Source organism: Actinia tenebrosa, unplaced genomic scaffold, assembly GCF_029948245.1.
Source record: "Actinia tenebrosa isolate PJP-AT-01 unplaced genomic scaffold, QUT_ActTen_1.0 PGA_scaffold2__45_contigs__length_23673736, whole genome shotgun sequence".
Taxonomy (NCBI): Eukaryota; Metazoa; Cnidaria; class Anthozoa; order Actiniaria; family Actiniidae; genus Actinia; species Actinia tenebrosa.
In genome coordinates, this window is record NW_028292579.1 from 19,249,791 (window position 1) to 19,266,749 (window position 16,959).

Consider the following 16,959-nt stretch of genomic DNA (forward strand, 5'->3'; position numbering starts at 1 on the left):
ATGTAGTTGATTTGATAGGAGATTTTATGAGAGAGCGCAAAGGTGTAGATCCAATAGGATGGCAAGTCTTTGCAAGGGGTCTCGCTAAGATGAACGCTCCTGAAGATTTGGTCAGAAATGAACGAAGAAGGGGAGCACTGAGAGAATTCAAATCTCGAATGAATGGGTGATCAAGAAGATCCAAATGCGTGGTTGCCTACCCCTCCGCCTACGAATCCTCCAAGACACCCAAGTCCAACGTGAGCTGCCATATCTACCCCCTTCAGATAAAACACCAGGAACTATTAGAAGTGTAAGACCTAGACAGCCCCCGAGACGTTGGCTAACGTTTCGATCTTGATTCGCTGTATGCAAGTGTCGTTTGAAAATAAATAAATAAACGAATATACTTCATTCATATGTTGTTTATTACTTTTTTCCTTGAAGTTTGATGGGATACATGTTTCTCAAGATGATTATAAGTTCGACTAAAATGTCTAACAATAAATCGATGCACAAAATTGTCGTTTAACCTCTTATTGTTGCTAAAACGACTTACAATAGCTTTCATGCTGACATTTCTGCAGCGGTTGAGTAAATAATACAAACAGTAGTGTCCACACACGTTAGAATCTAGGCTTTGCAAGCATTTCTGGTTGTATCTCCAGTCTATACTGTTGTTCCTCAAGAAATCTTGAAATGTCGGAACGTATTCTTGAGGTCCGAGTCCATAAGAATAAAAAAATTCGCCTTTTTGATCCTTGGTAAAATAAAAGGCACACCAGTGTGACCCAGGCTGGCCTTTCGGGTCGACGTTAGCCACAAAGGCTGCTGGGTATCGTGTTATCTGGCTGGGCAATAAGTCTGATGGAAAAACACCTTGAAACTGTGGTCTCGTAAACGGATCCTTTTTCAAAACAGCAGCAATTTGTCTGGTATTCATCTAGCCGCTCCAGTTGTAAGTTACCATTCTATTCGAATCGATCTCAATCATAGAATCGAACTCGGCGTAGATGATGCAGTTGACGGTGCTTGGAAGACCCTCAGCAAACTGAAAACCAATGCGTAGATTTCCTTGCTTTATAGCAGAGATGTGAGGACCGGATGAAAGATCTGGACTCAAGTCAAAAGCATAGATCGTGTAGCCCTTTGGGTACTCTCGCCTGGTGATTTCATTTCCTTGGTCGTGATACAAGGTGTTGGTACCAGAGAACAGACTCATGTACCCCATGAGATACTGTTCTTGTTCGAAATTCAGCTGCAGTGCCTTGAGTGGTTGAGCTTCTCCGTTGACATAGATCCCGACTTGAGTGGCTTTGAAATGTTGGAAATTGAACGGATTCTTGTTATAAGCTCCATTGAAGGCAGCATTTTCGACAAGACACAAAACAATCCGTTTGGGGATTTGTCCTAGAAATACATCATCTGGGGTGAAAGACATGTTGCCGCTGGGAATGGAAAGTACTTTACATTCTACCCTTCGTATGGGATAGAGGGCTGGCGAATGCTGTAGGGCAGCTGCGTGACCAAGGAACGTGTCTGACGTCACTTTCACTTTTCTGATAAACAAACTGGCATGGGAAATAACCACTTTGTAATCAGCTCCAACGACAGCAGACAACAGACAGAAGGCATTTTTACTTCGATTCAATCGTATGCGTATGGTGACTCCATTCAGTAGTAAGCGATCTTGATAAAATAAATCTGAATGAAGAGGTCCTATCAATTCCACCGTTGAACTGTCTTTGATAAACTTGTATCGGGTATTCAGTCCGGTGTTGTGGCTAGTGGCAACGGGATCCGCGACATCCATCTTTCCAGCAGTGTCTTTGTAAAACAGTTCCGCAGAAAGTTGCGATTTCTTAGCATCAGCACCATAAGTCAATAAAGTGCTGATCATAGCTCGATAGGGGTTGGTGTTGGTGGAATCGGAGATGACTTTTTCGTTTAGACTGACATCGACTTGACTGAACAGGGATTGAAGAAATAGGTTGACCGGTCCAACTTTATCGGTAGCAGAATCTAAATCTCCACCGTTGGCCTTGGTAACCTTAGCTTTAACGTAGATCCATGCTTGTCTCAAATCTGTGTATTCCTCTCCACTTCCTGATACACTGAATTCAATAGGGCCAGAATCGGTAACGTTAGACACAGGAAAGTACTCAACCCATTGTCCCTTTTCAATATTGGTTTGAACATGTGGTACAGCAAAGAGGTCAAGTTCGGACTTGCTGCATTCGTGAAATTTTGACTGTGCCATTAGAAGAAATTGAAGTCTCGCTTCTTAGCTGATGATGTTCTCTGCTTCTTAGCTGGACGTGAAATGGCAGGCTTCCTTTGATTCTTCCTTTTTGTAGTCTTTCTTCCTCCTCCTGTTTGTCCTGGTTTCTGAGTTATCATATCCTTCATCACTGCACGGCCAACTTCTCCTGCTCTTGTTTTTAAGGAATCACTTACATTTTGACCACTCATAACATCGCGAGCCACCCCCAAGCCCCCTTTCAGGGCCTGACGACCAAGAGATTGAGCGCCAGCGCTCACGTGAGGCATAACCCAACGAAAAAGACCTTTAAGCATAGAGCCCAATCCATATCCTCGTTGCACGGGTGCTCCGTGGAAGGCAGCCAGACTCCCTCCTCGTTGTTGGGCCTGGTTAACATAGTAATGTTTGTAATACTCAGCGTTCGAATGTGGCATGGTTAATTGAAATAAGGAGATGCTCTCTTGAAATGCAACGTCACCAACACTTTTCCGGTTTCAAATGGGATGTTATCGCCTGTATCTTGCCTTATATTCACTTCGATGGTCTCGAACTGTTTCCTGCTGACTGGTAGATACTGTGGGGTTAGAAAGGACCTACTAACCCGTTCGCCATCTTTTCCTTCGACAGGGACTATTCGTATCAGAGGAACTTGAGAGTCTCCAACTACCTGTGGTTGCACCACATCACAATAGACGTAAAGGTTGTGGAATCCAAGATCCAAGTCTGCTTCTCGTTCAGCCGTAGTGGTTTTTGAAATCACATGATCTTCGGAAAATCCCAACATCTTTCCAAAATCCGAGAAGAATACAGAATAGTCATCGCTCACATGGACTGTGACCTTGCGATTGAGCGTTTCATAAGAGAACCATTCCTGATCTTTGTACTTAGTCGCCTTGACCAAATTGTTCATCTTGTCGATGATGCTCTTTAAAGAAGAGTAATGACCTTGGGGCACAATAAACACTTCCACATCCAGTGACTTTCCCTTTCGGATATAAAATCGATTCCAAAACTCCCCGCGAACGTTATTCCAGCTATGAGGGTATTGAATCTCCGTCAAAGCCACTTCCCAATCACCCATCAACTGTATGGGTTGAGGGAGATGAACTCGAAACTCTGCTAGCGTGTTGGATGGGAATACACCCATACTGCTGTTAGAAGGAAGCCATACATAGAATTGTGTGTTCTCCATGACCGCCAAGGTTTTAGTGAGTGCTTTAGCATTTGGAACAGGTATTTATACTGAGACACACAACAGCGAATTTTGGACAATTAAAACTTTATTAGATGTTCAGAAAGTTATAGATCATTTACATCACTAGCTGGGACCCAAGAATTAAACTTATCTGGATACCCTTTCCACTTTACGAAATACTCTAAGCGATTTTTCACTCTTCGTTTTTTCAAGATATGCTCTATTTGATAAACATCATCGTCTTTTTGAACACCTTGAAGTTCCTTCTTCATAAAACACACCCCCTAAGACTTCTCCTTGTAGGTCTTTTAGACGATAAACTGGTGGTCGCCTTGGGAGCCTTTCCAATATGATAAATATCTCAGTAGTCCAGTTTGGTAAATAACCTTTGTCAAAGATCTTCTTAGCTTTACTGATTCTGACTTGATCGCCAACTCCAAATTTGTAGCGAATAGGTTCTGTAACGGTTTTTCCATACAAGGTGTGCCAAACCACCGATTCATTCTTCTTGTTGACCTCCACGGGTTTCATTCGAATACTGCGGTGAAAGCTATTGTTGTAAGATTCGAGAAGGTCTGGAAGTACGTCAATGTATCTCCAAGTGTTTTTGAAGGTAAAGTATTTCCACATTTTAGTCTTTAATGTACGGTTCCAGCGCTCTATCACCGAAGCTTTCTTATCACTATGTGTGACAAAAAAGTGGACATCATTTTTCTTGAAATAGTTTTGGACAAGACGATTAAGAAACTCTGTTCCTTTGTCGGTCTGAAACTTCTTGGGAATCCTTCCAGCCTTGAATATCTTAACTAGACCATCCAATATATCTTTCCCCGACTTGGTCTTTAGAGGAATAGCCCAGGCGTACTTGCTAAATATATCGATGCATGTCAGCAGGTACTTGTATCCATCGTTGTATTTACTTAGAGAACTCAAGTCCACTAAATCAGCTTGGAATTGGGAGTCTATTCCAGATACGATCACTCTATTGGTAGGAAATCTTCGACGAGCAGGTTTATGTAACGTGTACACTTCTTGTCTCTTTAGCCAGTCTCTGATTTGCTTACGATTGATCTTTTTGTATCCCTTTTCTCTTGCGGCACGGAAAACAGCATCCACCCCCGAAAAACTTCCCGCGCTTCGAAGATCGTAGTAGATCCGGTTGAGTGCTTTGTCCATCGCAAAACTCTGAGTTTTTGACTACAATCGTCCCTCCACAGCACGCTAAGATGCAGCGTATGCGATTAAATAACCGTTCAATACCGATTTGATAGGCTGGCGGAAAACAACCCATGTCTTTACCCCTTGGAGTCAGACACAACAATGATTCTCGATATGAAAACTATAATATTTATTTAATTCTTCATAGCATTTATAAACTCACTGAATAGTTCTGAAGATAGTTCACGAGTATTCTCTTTTACATCACACATGTCATTTACAAAATTCACAATCGGTCTGTTATATCTATCGAGAAATGACATATCACTTGCTATCATCATTGCTACACTAGAGTTCATGCTTGGTAGGTTGGAAACAAAGGCTTCCCATTCTGAGGACATAGACACATCCACCAGCTTGACAAGATCTGCACACACATCTTGCATCATGTTTAAATCGATCACATTTTTAACATCATCAAAGTAAAAAGTCCACAAATCATGGTCACTGGTCATCAAACATATATGATCGCGCTGACTTGGCCAATCGTTTTCGCATCCTTCACACTCTTTTGTCAGCTTCTTCATCATTTCTCTCCGGCAGAGTTCGACATAAAAGAACTCAAGGACGTGTCGAATCTTGGCTCTGGCAACCATCTCCACTTCATCACTGACAATCATAACCACGGCATTGTCGACACAAGAGATACTTTGAGCTATCGTACTGGACATCTTGATGTCGATATTCACCATCAACTTGTTCGTGGATATTCCAAAGTGGACAGCGATAAGAATCCCGCACCAAGCAAAAGATCAGAGGAATAATCGTAAGCAGCATGAGCAGCCACCACATGAGAAATGATTGTTGTAGTCGAGTGCTGGGGTTCTTATATAGTTCTAAACAATTGCTGATGTCATCGGAGAACGCCATTTAATATATGCCTATGATCTTGACGGTGCCTTTGACTTTCTTCTGTAAATCAGGACGTGAGGAGATTGGGTCGCTCCGCAACCATGATTCGAGTCCAATTTTTGTGGTACAGGATAATCTAAATGGTGACATGTTCGCCATAATTTTATCATTTACTACTTTAAGGATCACATTCTTTAGGGCCAAGTCAAAATTGACTTCTATCTTTTCATCTTCCGTTAGCATCAGACACTCGCTGTTACTAGTTTTATCTTTACAGCCACAACACTGATTTTCATCAATTTGGTGGAGCTGTTTACACACTTCAGATGCGTAAGTCAAAATAAGTTGCTTTTCGGCAAATGTGAAGGGGTCCATGATTTTGAGCAAATGATCGAGTGCTCGAATGGATCACGCTCTTTATATCTAAAGCCTGTCATTAGTTAGCGCGCAAGGTTTCTGGGGGAGTGTGGAACTCTTTTCAATAGTCAATTTATGAAGAAACAATTTTGTTTAAGATTTCAAAGAATTTTATTACATAATAAGACAATCACAGTACACAACATAAGGGCTCAAATGTTCAGAGTTCTCAAATTTTTTCAGTCAATTTTTGGTGAAGCAGGAACGCTCTGCGGATATGCTTTTCAGGACTAGTGAAAGTTTCTCCAGTCTTGAGAATCCTGTAGTGGTAGCTGGGGCTTGAAAACATGGAAAAATTGCATGTCGCGAGAAGCAGTTTTCTCACAGTTCGCCCACCATCGACTTCAGGGATATAGCAAATTCTTGATTTGGAGTTTTGGAAAAAATCATCCCAAGATATGATATTGGGGTGATTAGTGAACCAAGGGTTGACGATTTGTGATGCCAAGTCACTAGCAAGCTCTTGGAGGTAGATTTTCTTGCCAGATACTGAAAAGGCATGGCTTTTGACTTGGTTTATTTCCTCCATCAGTTGAATCATTTTTTCACTGTCGTTATCATTGTAAAGTTCGTTGAGGTAGTTTCTCAGGACTGGTCTTAGGCACTCGGGATCTTCTGAACCATGTTCACACTTCATAAAAACATCAAAAGCTTCTAAAAATATTGGCAAGGGAAGTCTGAATCGCATACGACGCAGGGCTTCCTGGAAGGTCGTTAGCCAAAAGAACTTATCTGCTTTCCAGTTTATCAATTCGTAAAAGTTTGGCTTTCGTCCTTGGACTCTTTCTATGTCCATCAACCTGACTTTGTTGCCAAGGTCTTCACAGCATTGATAGAATAAAAATCTGAAGAATGTCTTTAGGTCCCCCATAACCTCAGTTTCAACTCTCTGGTCTTTTTCATCAATGCTTAAGTTTCTCATCTGTTTCACGAGATTTGCAATTGCTTTCCTATCTGTCTTATGCTTGAAGGCTACTGGTTGAAGAACACGACCACTTCTTAGCTTCATGGTTTAGAACTCTTGATCGGTCTAACTTGTGATATCGCAGGGATAAGGAGTAGAGTAGGAATGATGAACATCGCTTGTTACAACATATAAACACTTGCGCTTCTGACGCAAATCGAAAAAAATCGTGACATCATTTCCTATCAGTTCGAGACCAATCAGGACGGCGAACGGGTCAGGCGCAGTGCAAAATAAACTTTCACGTCATTTCCTGCTGATCGTATCGACCAATCAGATCGACTTCCGCCTTAGGATCCTAGCCACGGGTGACGTCAGTGGGGGCCGAGAAAAGGGGGGCCGAGAAAAGGGGCTAATTCCATGCTTAATACACTACTAACGATCAAAATAAGCAAAGTAAAAAATAAATCGAAGTCAAAATCGAAGTCAAAATCATAGTAAAAATTAAAAATCGGGGGAAAAAATATTTTTGATTTTTGGCAAGTCTTTAAACGCGTGTGCTGTTATACCGAAAGTCCAAGAAATCCTGGATTAAAAAATGAAAAAATGGATTATGCCAGAGCCCTCGTTCTTCACCGCAGGCCAGAAGAAACGCAGGCTCTGGGTAGGAGAGTGATGACATTTCTAATCTCAATACTTGGCGTGCATCTGCGCCTGCGTATCTCATTACTAAGCTATTTTAATCCTCTTCTCATTCTTTATATTATATCCTATAATACCTCTTATTAATTTTGGACGTTTCTTGAATGACAAGATGACCCAAGTTTTAATTTTTAACCCCAATATTGCATGTAATGCGTCGCAGCTACTTTTCAAAACATGTCTGACATGGAAAGGAGTGACCCTTGGAGGTGCGGGTGCGGATTGGGATTTAGCAGTGGCATTTCTATAGAGTAGCTATTCGTTCAATCAAATTCCAATTGAAATTTAGTTTTTTCAGGAAGTTGGTTTTGTGAAGGTCGGAAAATCAAACCTGAGAATCTGGAGAAAAAACGTGTCGAAGGACAGCAGGAGAGAGAACCAACAAACAACTCCGTCTACTCAACATACGACAACAATACGACAACAATGCCTCCTAAGTGAAAGCTTAAAAGGAAGGAAGCTAGCAAAAAGAAAGATTATACAGAAATGGAAAGTGTAATGGAAGATCTAGAAGTCAACTAGTTAATGAAAAAGCAAAAACAAAAAGACTAAGAAAAAAAAAGGTCTTTTTTTAAAGAAAGAAGGTGATCGTTTACTCTGGGTAATCTTCCTTATTCGTATAAAAGGACAATAAAATAAAATAAAGAATATATGAAAAGAATAATTATAACAATTCAGGGTTTTTTGTTAGTCACCAGTGCTTTATTGCTTTGAATTACTTAGTTAACAACAATCCGGTAAGATTGTAAGGTTAGGTACGGTACGTACACCGTTAGTTATCAGAAAAGCCTTTTATCTATAACTAAACGAATGAAAAAACGTTTTGGCAATAAAACTAAGAACAAGAAATATTACTTAGACTAATTTACAACAAAATTACACCAGAAATTAACTAGTTTAAAAAGCTTTACAATTTGAAAATCAGAATTCCCTTAACGGTTTTATAGCTGCATCTTTAATCAGAACTTCACTCGCTTCTCTTGCTCCAGATCAATGAACGTCTCATCTCTCTTGTCATTCTCAGTTTTTGTTATCTTGCATGAATTCTCTTTTCCCGCCACAATTGGGTTTAGGTCTGCAACGTCCTTTACTACACGTTTTACATCTCCTCTTTACAATCAGCATTCGAGGATCGTTTTCATCGTAATCTTGTTCCAGATCAATGACCGTCTCATCTCTCTTGTCTCCCAGAGGTCCTGTTTGGCAGTGTTTTCCTCGACAGTTTTTGTTATCTTGCATGAATTCTCTTTTCCCGCCACAATTGGGTTTAGGTCTGCAACGTCCTTTACTACACGTTTTACATCTCCTCTTTACGATCAGCATTCGAGGATCGTTTTCATTGTAATCTTGTTCCAGATCAATGACCGTCTCATCTCTCTTGTCTCCCAGAGGTCCTGTTTGGCAGTGTTTTCCTCGACAGTTTTTGTTATCTTGCATGAATTCTCTTTTCCCGCCACAATTGGGTTTAGGTCTGCAACGTCCTTTACTACACGTTTTACATCTCCTCTTTACGATCAGCATTCGAGGATCGTTTTCATCGTATTCTTGTTCCAGATCAATGACCGTCTCATCTCTCTTGTCTCCCAGAGGTCCTGTTTGGCAGTGTTTTCCTCGACAGTTTTTGTTATCTTGCATGAATTCTCTTTTCCCGCCACAATTGGGTTTAGGTCTGCAACGTCCTTTACTACACGTTTTACATCTCCTCTTTACAATCAGCATTCGAGGATCGTTTTCATCGTAATCTTGTTCCAGATCAATGACCGTCTCATCTCTCTTGTCTCCCAGAGGTCCTGTTTGGCAGTGTTTTCCTCGACAGTTTTTGTTATCTTGCATGAATTCTCTTTTCCCGCCACAATTGGGTTTAGGTCTGCAACGTCCTTTACTACACGTTTTACATCTCCTCTTTACAATCAGCATTCGAGGATCGTTTTCATCGTAATCTTGTTCCAGATCAATGACCGTCTCATCTCTCTTGTCTCCCAGAGGTCCTGTTTGGCAGTGTTTTCCTCGACAGTTTTTGTTATCTTGCATGAATTCTCTTTTCCCGCCACAATTGGGTTTAGGTCTGCAACGTCCTTTACTACACGTTTTACATCTCCTCTTTACAATCAGCATTCGAGGATCGTTTTCATCGTAATCTTGTTCCAGATCAATGAACGTCTCATCTCTCTTGTCTCCCAGAGGTCCTGTTTGGCAGTGTTTTCCTCGACAGTTTTTGTTATCTTGCATGAATTCTCTTTTCCCGCCACAATTGGGTTTAGGTCTGCAACGTCCTTTACTACACGTTTTACATCTCCTCTTTACGATCAGCATTCGAGGATCGTTTTCATCGTAATCTTGTTCCAGATCAATGACCGTCTCATCTCTCTTGTCTCCCAGAGGTCCTGTTTGGCAGTGTTTTCCTCGACAGTTTTTGTTATCTTGCATGAATTCTCTTTTCCCGCCACAATTGGGTTTAGGTCTGCAACGTCCTTTACTACACGTTTTACATCTCCTCTTTACAATCAGCATTCGAGGATCGTTGTCATCGTATTCTTGTTCCAGATCAATGACCGTCTCATCTCTCTTGTCTCCCAGAGGTCCTGTTTGGCAGTGTTTTCCTCGGCAGTTTCTGTTATCTTGCATGAATTCTCTTTTCCCGCCACAATTGGGTTTAGGTCTGCAACGTCCTTTACTACACGTTTTACATCTCCTCTTTACAATCAGCATTCGAGGATCGTTTTCATCGTAATCTTGTTCCAGATCAATGACCGTCTCATCTCTCTTGTCTCCCAGAGGTCCTGTTTGGCAGTGTTTTCCTCGACAGTTTTTGTTATCTTGCATGAATTCTCTTTTCCCGCCACAATTGGGTTTAGGTCTGCAACGTCCTTTACTACACGTTTTACATCTCCTCTTTACAATCAGCATTCGAGGATCGTTTTCATCGTAATCTTGTTCCAGATCAAAGTCATTATCGTAAGGACGTGCTTTGATATAAGTGATCAATGTGGCCAGTACGAACAAGCTAAGGATAGTCAATTTCATTTTTTGTCTGTAACGGGGAAAAAAAGAAGACTAAATATTTATCCCATCACGATTGAATGATCAATTTGATAATAACCAGAAATGATAGTACAAAAAGAGGAAAAGCAATACCGTGAATCGCTTTTTTATCCTACAAGAAATTAACTTACAATTACCTGCGAGTATGAAATCTTTGCAGAGCCAGTCCAGAGTGTTGCTGTCAACGTGAAATCCCAAAGGACTGTGTTAAAAGTTATGCGACTCGGCGAGGTTTTTATGAGCTACTTTCGTATGGTAATAGAGTTAAATTACTTGAAGCATGGGGGGCGTAGCGCTGACACGAATGCAACACGGGTGCAAGTCCTATCAAGTGCCCTATTTGAGTCAGTAGAATTGTTCGTTGATTCTCTCCTGTGCTTCGAGGGTTTTCCAAATACTTTGGCTTTCTTTCCTCTGCAAAAATCAATTTCTAAATTGCAATTGGAATTGGAATGGGTGAAGAGCCACTTTGTGGAAATGCCAGCACCTTCTAAATCCTATTAATTTATTAATTTATATCCGAACATACATGTAAACCATACTCTAAGAACAGACGGCTGCGAAAAGTCGCGGTCTAGCGGTGTCCTAGTTACGGGGCTATTTTCTAGTAGAAAAGTGGAGGATTCAATTATTTTTGAGGTGGCTTTAATAGATTACTCTAATTATCATAAAATTATCCCTTCATTAGTGTCTCCCAAGCTCAGATAAGGCTATCGAATACATGGGTGTAGACAGGATTAAATTATTTTTGAGGTGGTTTTAATAGGTTACTCTAATTAAAAAAAATATCCCTTCATTATTCTCTCCCAATCTCAGGTAAGAAGAGAAAACTAGCTAAAATCTAGTGTGAACTGCGTCGGTGTTTCTAATGAAACAGTAATGATAAAAGGGTAAATTATACACCGTGAAAATAGATGAAAAAACTAACGTTTCGGACGCTAGTCCTTCCGAGTAAAAGAGCAAGCTCAGATAAGGCTGTTGTGTACAAGGGCATAGACAGGATTGTATTATTTTTGAGGTGGCTCTAATAGGTTACTTCAATTATCATAAAATTATCCCTTCATTAGTCTCTCCCAAGCTCAGGTAAGGCTGTTGTGTACAAGGGCATAGCCAGGATTGGATTATTTTTGAGGTGGTGGGAATTGGAATGGGTGAAGAGCCACTTTGTGGAAATGCCAGCACCTTCTAAATCCTATTAATTTATTAATTTATATCCGAACATACATGTAAACCATACTCTAAGAACAGACGGCTGCGAAAAGTCGCGGTCTAGCGGTGTCCTAGTTACGGGGCTATTTTCTAGTAGAAAAGTGGAGGATTCAATTATTTTTGAGGTGGCTTTAATAGGTTACTCTAATTATCATAAAATTATCCCTTCATTAGTCTGTCTCAAGCTCAGATAAGGCTATTGTGTACCGCGTAGCTCGGATTTTTAAGAAGGGAGAAGGGGGAAGGGAGGGGAGGGGGGGGGGCGCAAAATTAAATAATCCGCCATTTTGTTTGCGTCCCGCGGAAACTCCGAGCCAAAAATAAAATAACGGCCTTATCATAATATGTTTTACGTTTTATTTTTCCAATAAGTAAAGTAAAGTTAAATATAAGAATATATAAAATCCATTAAAAAAAAAAAATGGAATTAGCTTATAAAATCTAAAAAGCCGCCATTTTGTTGCCACGAGGGGGAGAGGGGGAGGGAGATGAGGAGGAGGGGGAGGCGGGGATGGCCTGGCCACCCTGGCTACGCCATTGGTGTACAACACGTTGAAACAATTAATAAAACCGTTGACTCGGCAAAACAAGGTCCCAATAATAAGAACAACTCAACTTGTGGTGAATACTTTCTTTCTTATATAAAGCCACATTTACATGAACTAGTTTCCCTTGACAAATTTCTTTGATCGTGTAGGCGGATCAACAATTTCCTTGACAGTTTTTATTTCACAAGTTTTCCTTGATCGTGTAGGCTATCAAACAACAAGTTTTCATTGATAAGTTTTACTTGTGCCCGCAAAGAGTTATGTATAGCAAAATACCGAAAAAATACACCCCAGTTCTTCCCAAGTCAAAACAAGATGGCCGCTAGTGAAACAAAAAAAGAAAGGTAAAAATGATTGCCTGCGAGCTAGTAATTCTCCGCATCGTGTGTGTGCTTTTTATTTTCATATTTTTGTATATATTGTGTTTTATAAATGTTCCGTGCATTTCAGGGCTTCTAGTAGAATTGAGGTATTTCACTTATAAGAGTAGGTCTCTGTAAGACCCCGTCCACCCCGTATCCGGAAATTTCGCGTCCACAAGCAGCGTTTTCGAATCGTTTTCGCTGACCACACGTTTCGGGAAATTTTTTGAGGCTTGGTGGGAAGTGTTCTGGGACATTGAAGTTACCAAATATCCTGCAAAATCTCTGCGGGTACAATCATCGTTTGTCCGGCCGTGGTTAGTAAATATGTCCTAAATTCAACTATATCTATAAAGCTTCGAAAATTTGCACCAAAGAGATGCAATAAGCTAAACAAGCATTAGAGGTTGAAGGGTAATACTTAAACAACGAATTGTAGCAAATAAAATAAAAAATAAAAAAATAATAATTTAAAAAAATTCTAGTAAAAACACGGAAATTTTTTTAATTCAAAGTAAACAAAGGGTTATTTGCAATTTTCGTCATTTTTAACCTACCTTTATCAATTCATTGTGACTTTTGTGGTGCTAAACTTTCCAAATTTTCACAAGGAAATATTTCTTGGAAACTCAGTAAGCATTAACCGAGCTAGCTTCGTCGTAAAAAGCTAAAATCCAAGAAAATAATAAAGTGGTTCTATAAAGGGACTTCAACAAAATACACAAGTCATGTCGAGTTCTCGTTCGATAAACAATACAACATTAATAGTTTCTTCCAGCTTCAAAATCCTGTATTTCATGACAGGATTACCTGTAAGCTGTAGTTTAACATGAATGCTGAACTTTTGAAGGCTACAAAGTAAAAAAATGCTAATTTTGAGAATATTTGAAAGAAATAATTCTTGATCTAATGTATGAGTCAGTCCCACCCCCCCCCCCCCCCCCTGGCAAAAAAATTGAAAAAAAATTGGTCAAATTCCCCACCATGCGGGCCAACAAAATGATCAAATGCCCCACTGTTCATGCTCCACTAATGGTCAAATGCCCGCCCCTCCAGTCCGATGAATCTCTAATTTTATCTAAAAATACAAAACTGAGCCAACAAGTTTCATGCTAAAAACCTTTTGAGATCATTTTCTCATTTATAGCTTTTATTTTATAAGAATCGAGACTTGAAATCTTTGCTGACTTTGGAATTAGCGGAAACATATTTATTGTTTTGGACTCCCAAAAACTGCAAAAATTTATCTTCTTCTACTCGTTCTGTACTGTCATCCACATTGAAAAGTTTTGCTTCTTTTTCTTTTTAATTCCAAGTGTAACCGGCGGCAAGGCGCTCAGCTATGAATCAGATTGCAAGTGGTTTTGACAAAAGAATTTATTGAAAAATTCACACAACTTTACAATACATGGAAAAAAAACGGGAACGAGATTACAGGATATCTCTAATGAAAACAAGAAAAATATTTACAATGAGATAAAATAAATTTGTAGCTTATCTAAATAGCTAAAAAGTTATGAATAAAATACAGTTTTGCTAGATATAAATAGAAACGGAAATACGTAAATTACGTCACAGGTAATTTGAATATTGCATACTGATTAGCAGTGTTTACAATACGCGAGTGAAAATTACTAGGTTGCAAAGTTTAATGTACAAGTCGGTAAACCGTTTAAAATGAACTAAACCAATGGAAAAAGCAATAGGAAAAATTGACTAGAGGTTAACTATGGCTTTAGGTAAGTATTTTAACCTTTGTTTATGACAAACTAAGAATTACACGGTTTACTGAACACGCGGTCGCGACAATGACCTTGAGTGTAGAGTTTAAGTAGCGAACAAATTAAAGGTTGGAAAGAAAAGGTCTTTTATCCCGCAGTTAAGGCTATTTATCGCAGTAAAAAGGTTAAACAAGTGAGTAAGGCGGTAGCGATCCTATAGTAAACGTTTTAAAGAGTTTAAAAGACAAGATACACTCAGCGTGATTACTAAATTACTACTGCGTGAATAACTTTGTACTAAATTACGCGCTAATGCGACTAGAATTACTACAACATGAAACGAATGCTTAACAAATATGTAGAAAATCTAAGCTATAAAATATAACGACTAGTTAACGATATTAACATAGATTTGTCCTAAATCTATCCTAGGTATAAGTGTAAAAGGCTTCAAAGATTCATACCTTTACATCGTAGAGAATTCCTTGTCTTGATATGTGAAAATATCCGTAGACAACGCAACGTCTTCAAGAACTTTTACTACACTGATTTAAGCTTAGTTTGGGCCTATTTTTATGGAAAAACCTGCATTCTTAAGACCTTACACATCCTATGCAATGTTGCACGCCCTAGGCGCAAACAGGATGTCCCAAACACGAACTTACGTAAACAAGCGCCAAACCTAGGCATGACTCACTGTAATGTAATTACGTACGGAAATTATTTCTTGCTTACGCATTTTCCACGCAAACAGTTAACTAAAGAATTACATTCCTATGTGTACACGAGGCATTCCTAATTAAAAATATAGATTTATGACTAAATAATTACTGTCCAAAATAGTGTCTTTTGACTCTGTCACACAAGCTTTTCTTTCCCTGTTTTTCAAACAAGCGACAAGTATAAGATTGTTTTTTGAAACCAAATTTTTGTACAGTGGCCCAGTCAATCGTACCGTCTAAACCGGCCTTAAGGAAGCTACCCTGTCCCCTTCATCTAAATAAGGAAAGCATTGTCCTTTTTTTTCAAAATTATTCGAGGGGTTCTCCTGAACATACTGAATCGAGTTGGAAGCATTGTTCGCTTGTTCTACGGATTGTTTTCGAGGGATTTTTCTTATTAATCAATTGTAAATGTACTAATCTCACTATCTGAAGAACATGAACGAGTTGAATCTCCCGTCATGAGCCATTTATGTGGATAAAATGCAGCCGTTGATCGTCTAGGTTTAAGTACTTATAAACACGTATCGCCGTTTAAAAAATATTTTGATTTAAAAATGGTTAGAGTTGCTATGAAACCTCTTATTTTGGATGCTTCTTACAGACATGAAGAGTTCGTTAGGGTCCAATGTTTTACTTGTAAAAGTAAAATGCATAGCAGTATTTGGATTTCCGATATATTTAAAACTGAGCCGTCCATATTTTTAAAACAGTATGAAAACAAATGATGTTGAAATTTCATTTCCCACTTTGCTTGAGTCTTACAGACACCTACTAGCACTTTAAGATCCACGAATATAATAAATTTACATTCCCGTCGCGACTTTTGGCGGCCGCCCTTTATGAGAGTATGGTGTTTTGTAAGGCTCGTTTTGAGCAATGGAAAGAGTGCAGTCAAGGACGTTGTGGCGGGAAAAAAGAATTCCTGAACAACTAAGCCATTGAAGAGCAGGATTACGAAGAAAACGATCCTTGGTTGGTGATGATAAAGAATTCGGAAGAATGCAAATTGTGCAGTAAAGGACGTGGCAGACCTATTAAACCCAATTGTCGCGGGAAGAAGTGAGTGCAGTCTGACCAAAGACGCAGTAAAACCGTTTACTAAGATATGTAAGATCGTAAAGCGTACTAAACTAGTAATTTTCTGGTGTAAATTATGGAGTAAATCAGTTTAAGAAAAGAAAAGTCCAGTTCTTTTTCTTATCGCTAAAACTAATCTTACAAGATGCTTACAATGTTGCGTGATCGGATATTAGGGTATTTTAAATTGGTCGACTATATTTAGTTTGTACGTGTGTTATGAGAGAGAAAATGAATATTTTACAGACGAACTAAGCAAGAGATCAGTCAGTTTTCTAACTACCACTGCTTATCTCAAGAAAACGAGATAAGAATTATGAATCTCTAGTCCATTAGCAATAAAAAATATCGTATGTAATATTTCAACACAGCTACCATCACGCATTGAATTCACAAATGAGTAAACTTCTTAGCTCCTTCGATTAGCTGCATATATTTATACCTCTGGTTACGCCCTTCTCCGTTTTTACCATATTCACATATTAGCTTTAGTTTCAGCTCTGCTTAATTCTTAAGCCCCGTCCACACTATGCCGGATAAATTTGAATCCGAATTTGTATTTATTCGGTTAGGCCTACCGTCCACACTAGTCCCGGCGAATCCTGAACAATTCTTTGCCGAAAACGAATTTTCATGACACCTACGATTGTCGTAACTTTTTAAAACATGTTTTAAAATCCTACATTTTTTTTCGTGTTGCACGAGTCTGCCGTAGGCGAGTTGTAGGCTTGATTTACACGCTACG

The 16,959-nt window shown here is 39.4% G+C and overlaps 3 protein-coding genes and 1 long non-coding RNA gene across 4 annotated transcripts in view; 1 reads left to right on the forward strand and 3 right to left on the reverse strand.

Moving 5' to 3' along the window:
* Positions 1 to 15,244, reverse strand: part of LOC116307639 (uncharacterized) — a 31,714-nt gene extending 16,470 nt beyond the window's left edge. The window contains exon 1 of the mRNA XM_089034660.1: positions 14,877 to 15,244. The gene's annotated coding sequence lies outside the window, so the exon portion shown is untranslated. The remainder of the gene's footprint in view (positions 1 to 14,876) is intronic.
* On the reverse strand, positions 923 to 2,239 carry LOC148909518 (uncharacterized protein F54H12.2-like). Its single transcript, XM_089034162.1, has one exon. It carries the CDS (start codon positions 2,237 to 2,239, stop codon positions 923 to 925), a length of 1,317 nt encoding a protein of 438 aa, XP_088890288.1.
* On the reverse strand, positions 8,211 to 10,853 carry LOC148909519 (uncharacterized). The gene is made up of 2 exons (XM_089034239.1): positions 10,710 to 10,853; positions 8,211 to 10,561 (listed from the first exon to the last, which is right to left on the reverse strand). The coding sequence occupies exon 2, from the start codon at positions 10,552 to 10,554 to the stop codon at positions 8,551 to 8,553; it is 2,004 nt and encodes a 667-aa protein (XP_088890365.1). The 5' UTR covers positions 10,555 to 10,561; positions 10,710 to 10,853; the 3' UTR covers positions 8,211 to 8,550.
* Positions 13,989 to 15,239, forward strand: LOC148909520 (uncharacterized). Its single transcript, XR_016120577.1, has 2 exons — positions 13,989 to 14,430; positions 14,845 to 15,239. It is a non-coding gene; the product is annotated as an uncharacterized LOC148909520 (long non-coding RNA).
* Positions 15,245 to 16,959: the final 1,715 nt, after the last annotated feature.

Bases quoted from the DNA above. Each gene is read 5' to 3' on its own strand.
- LOC148909518 (XM_089034162.1), bottom strand. From the start codon at position 2,239: ATGGCACAGTCAAAATTTCACGAATGCAGCAAGTCCGAACTTGACCTC.
- LOC148909519 (XM_089034239.1), bottom strand. From the start codon at position 10,554: ATGAAATTGACTATCCTTAGCTTGTTCGTACTGGCCACATTGATCACT.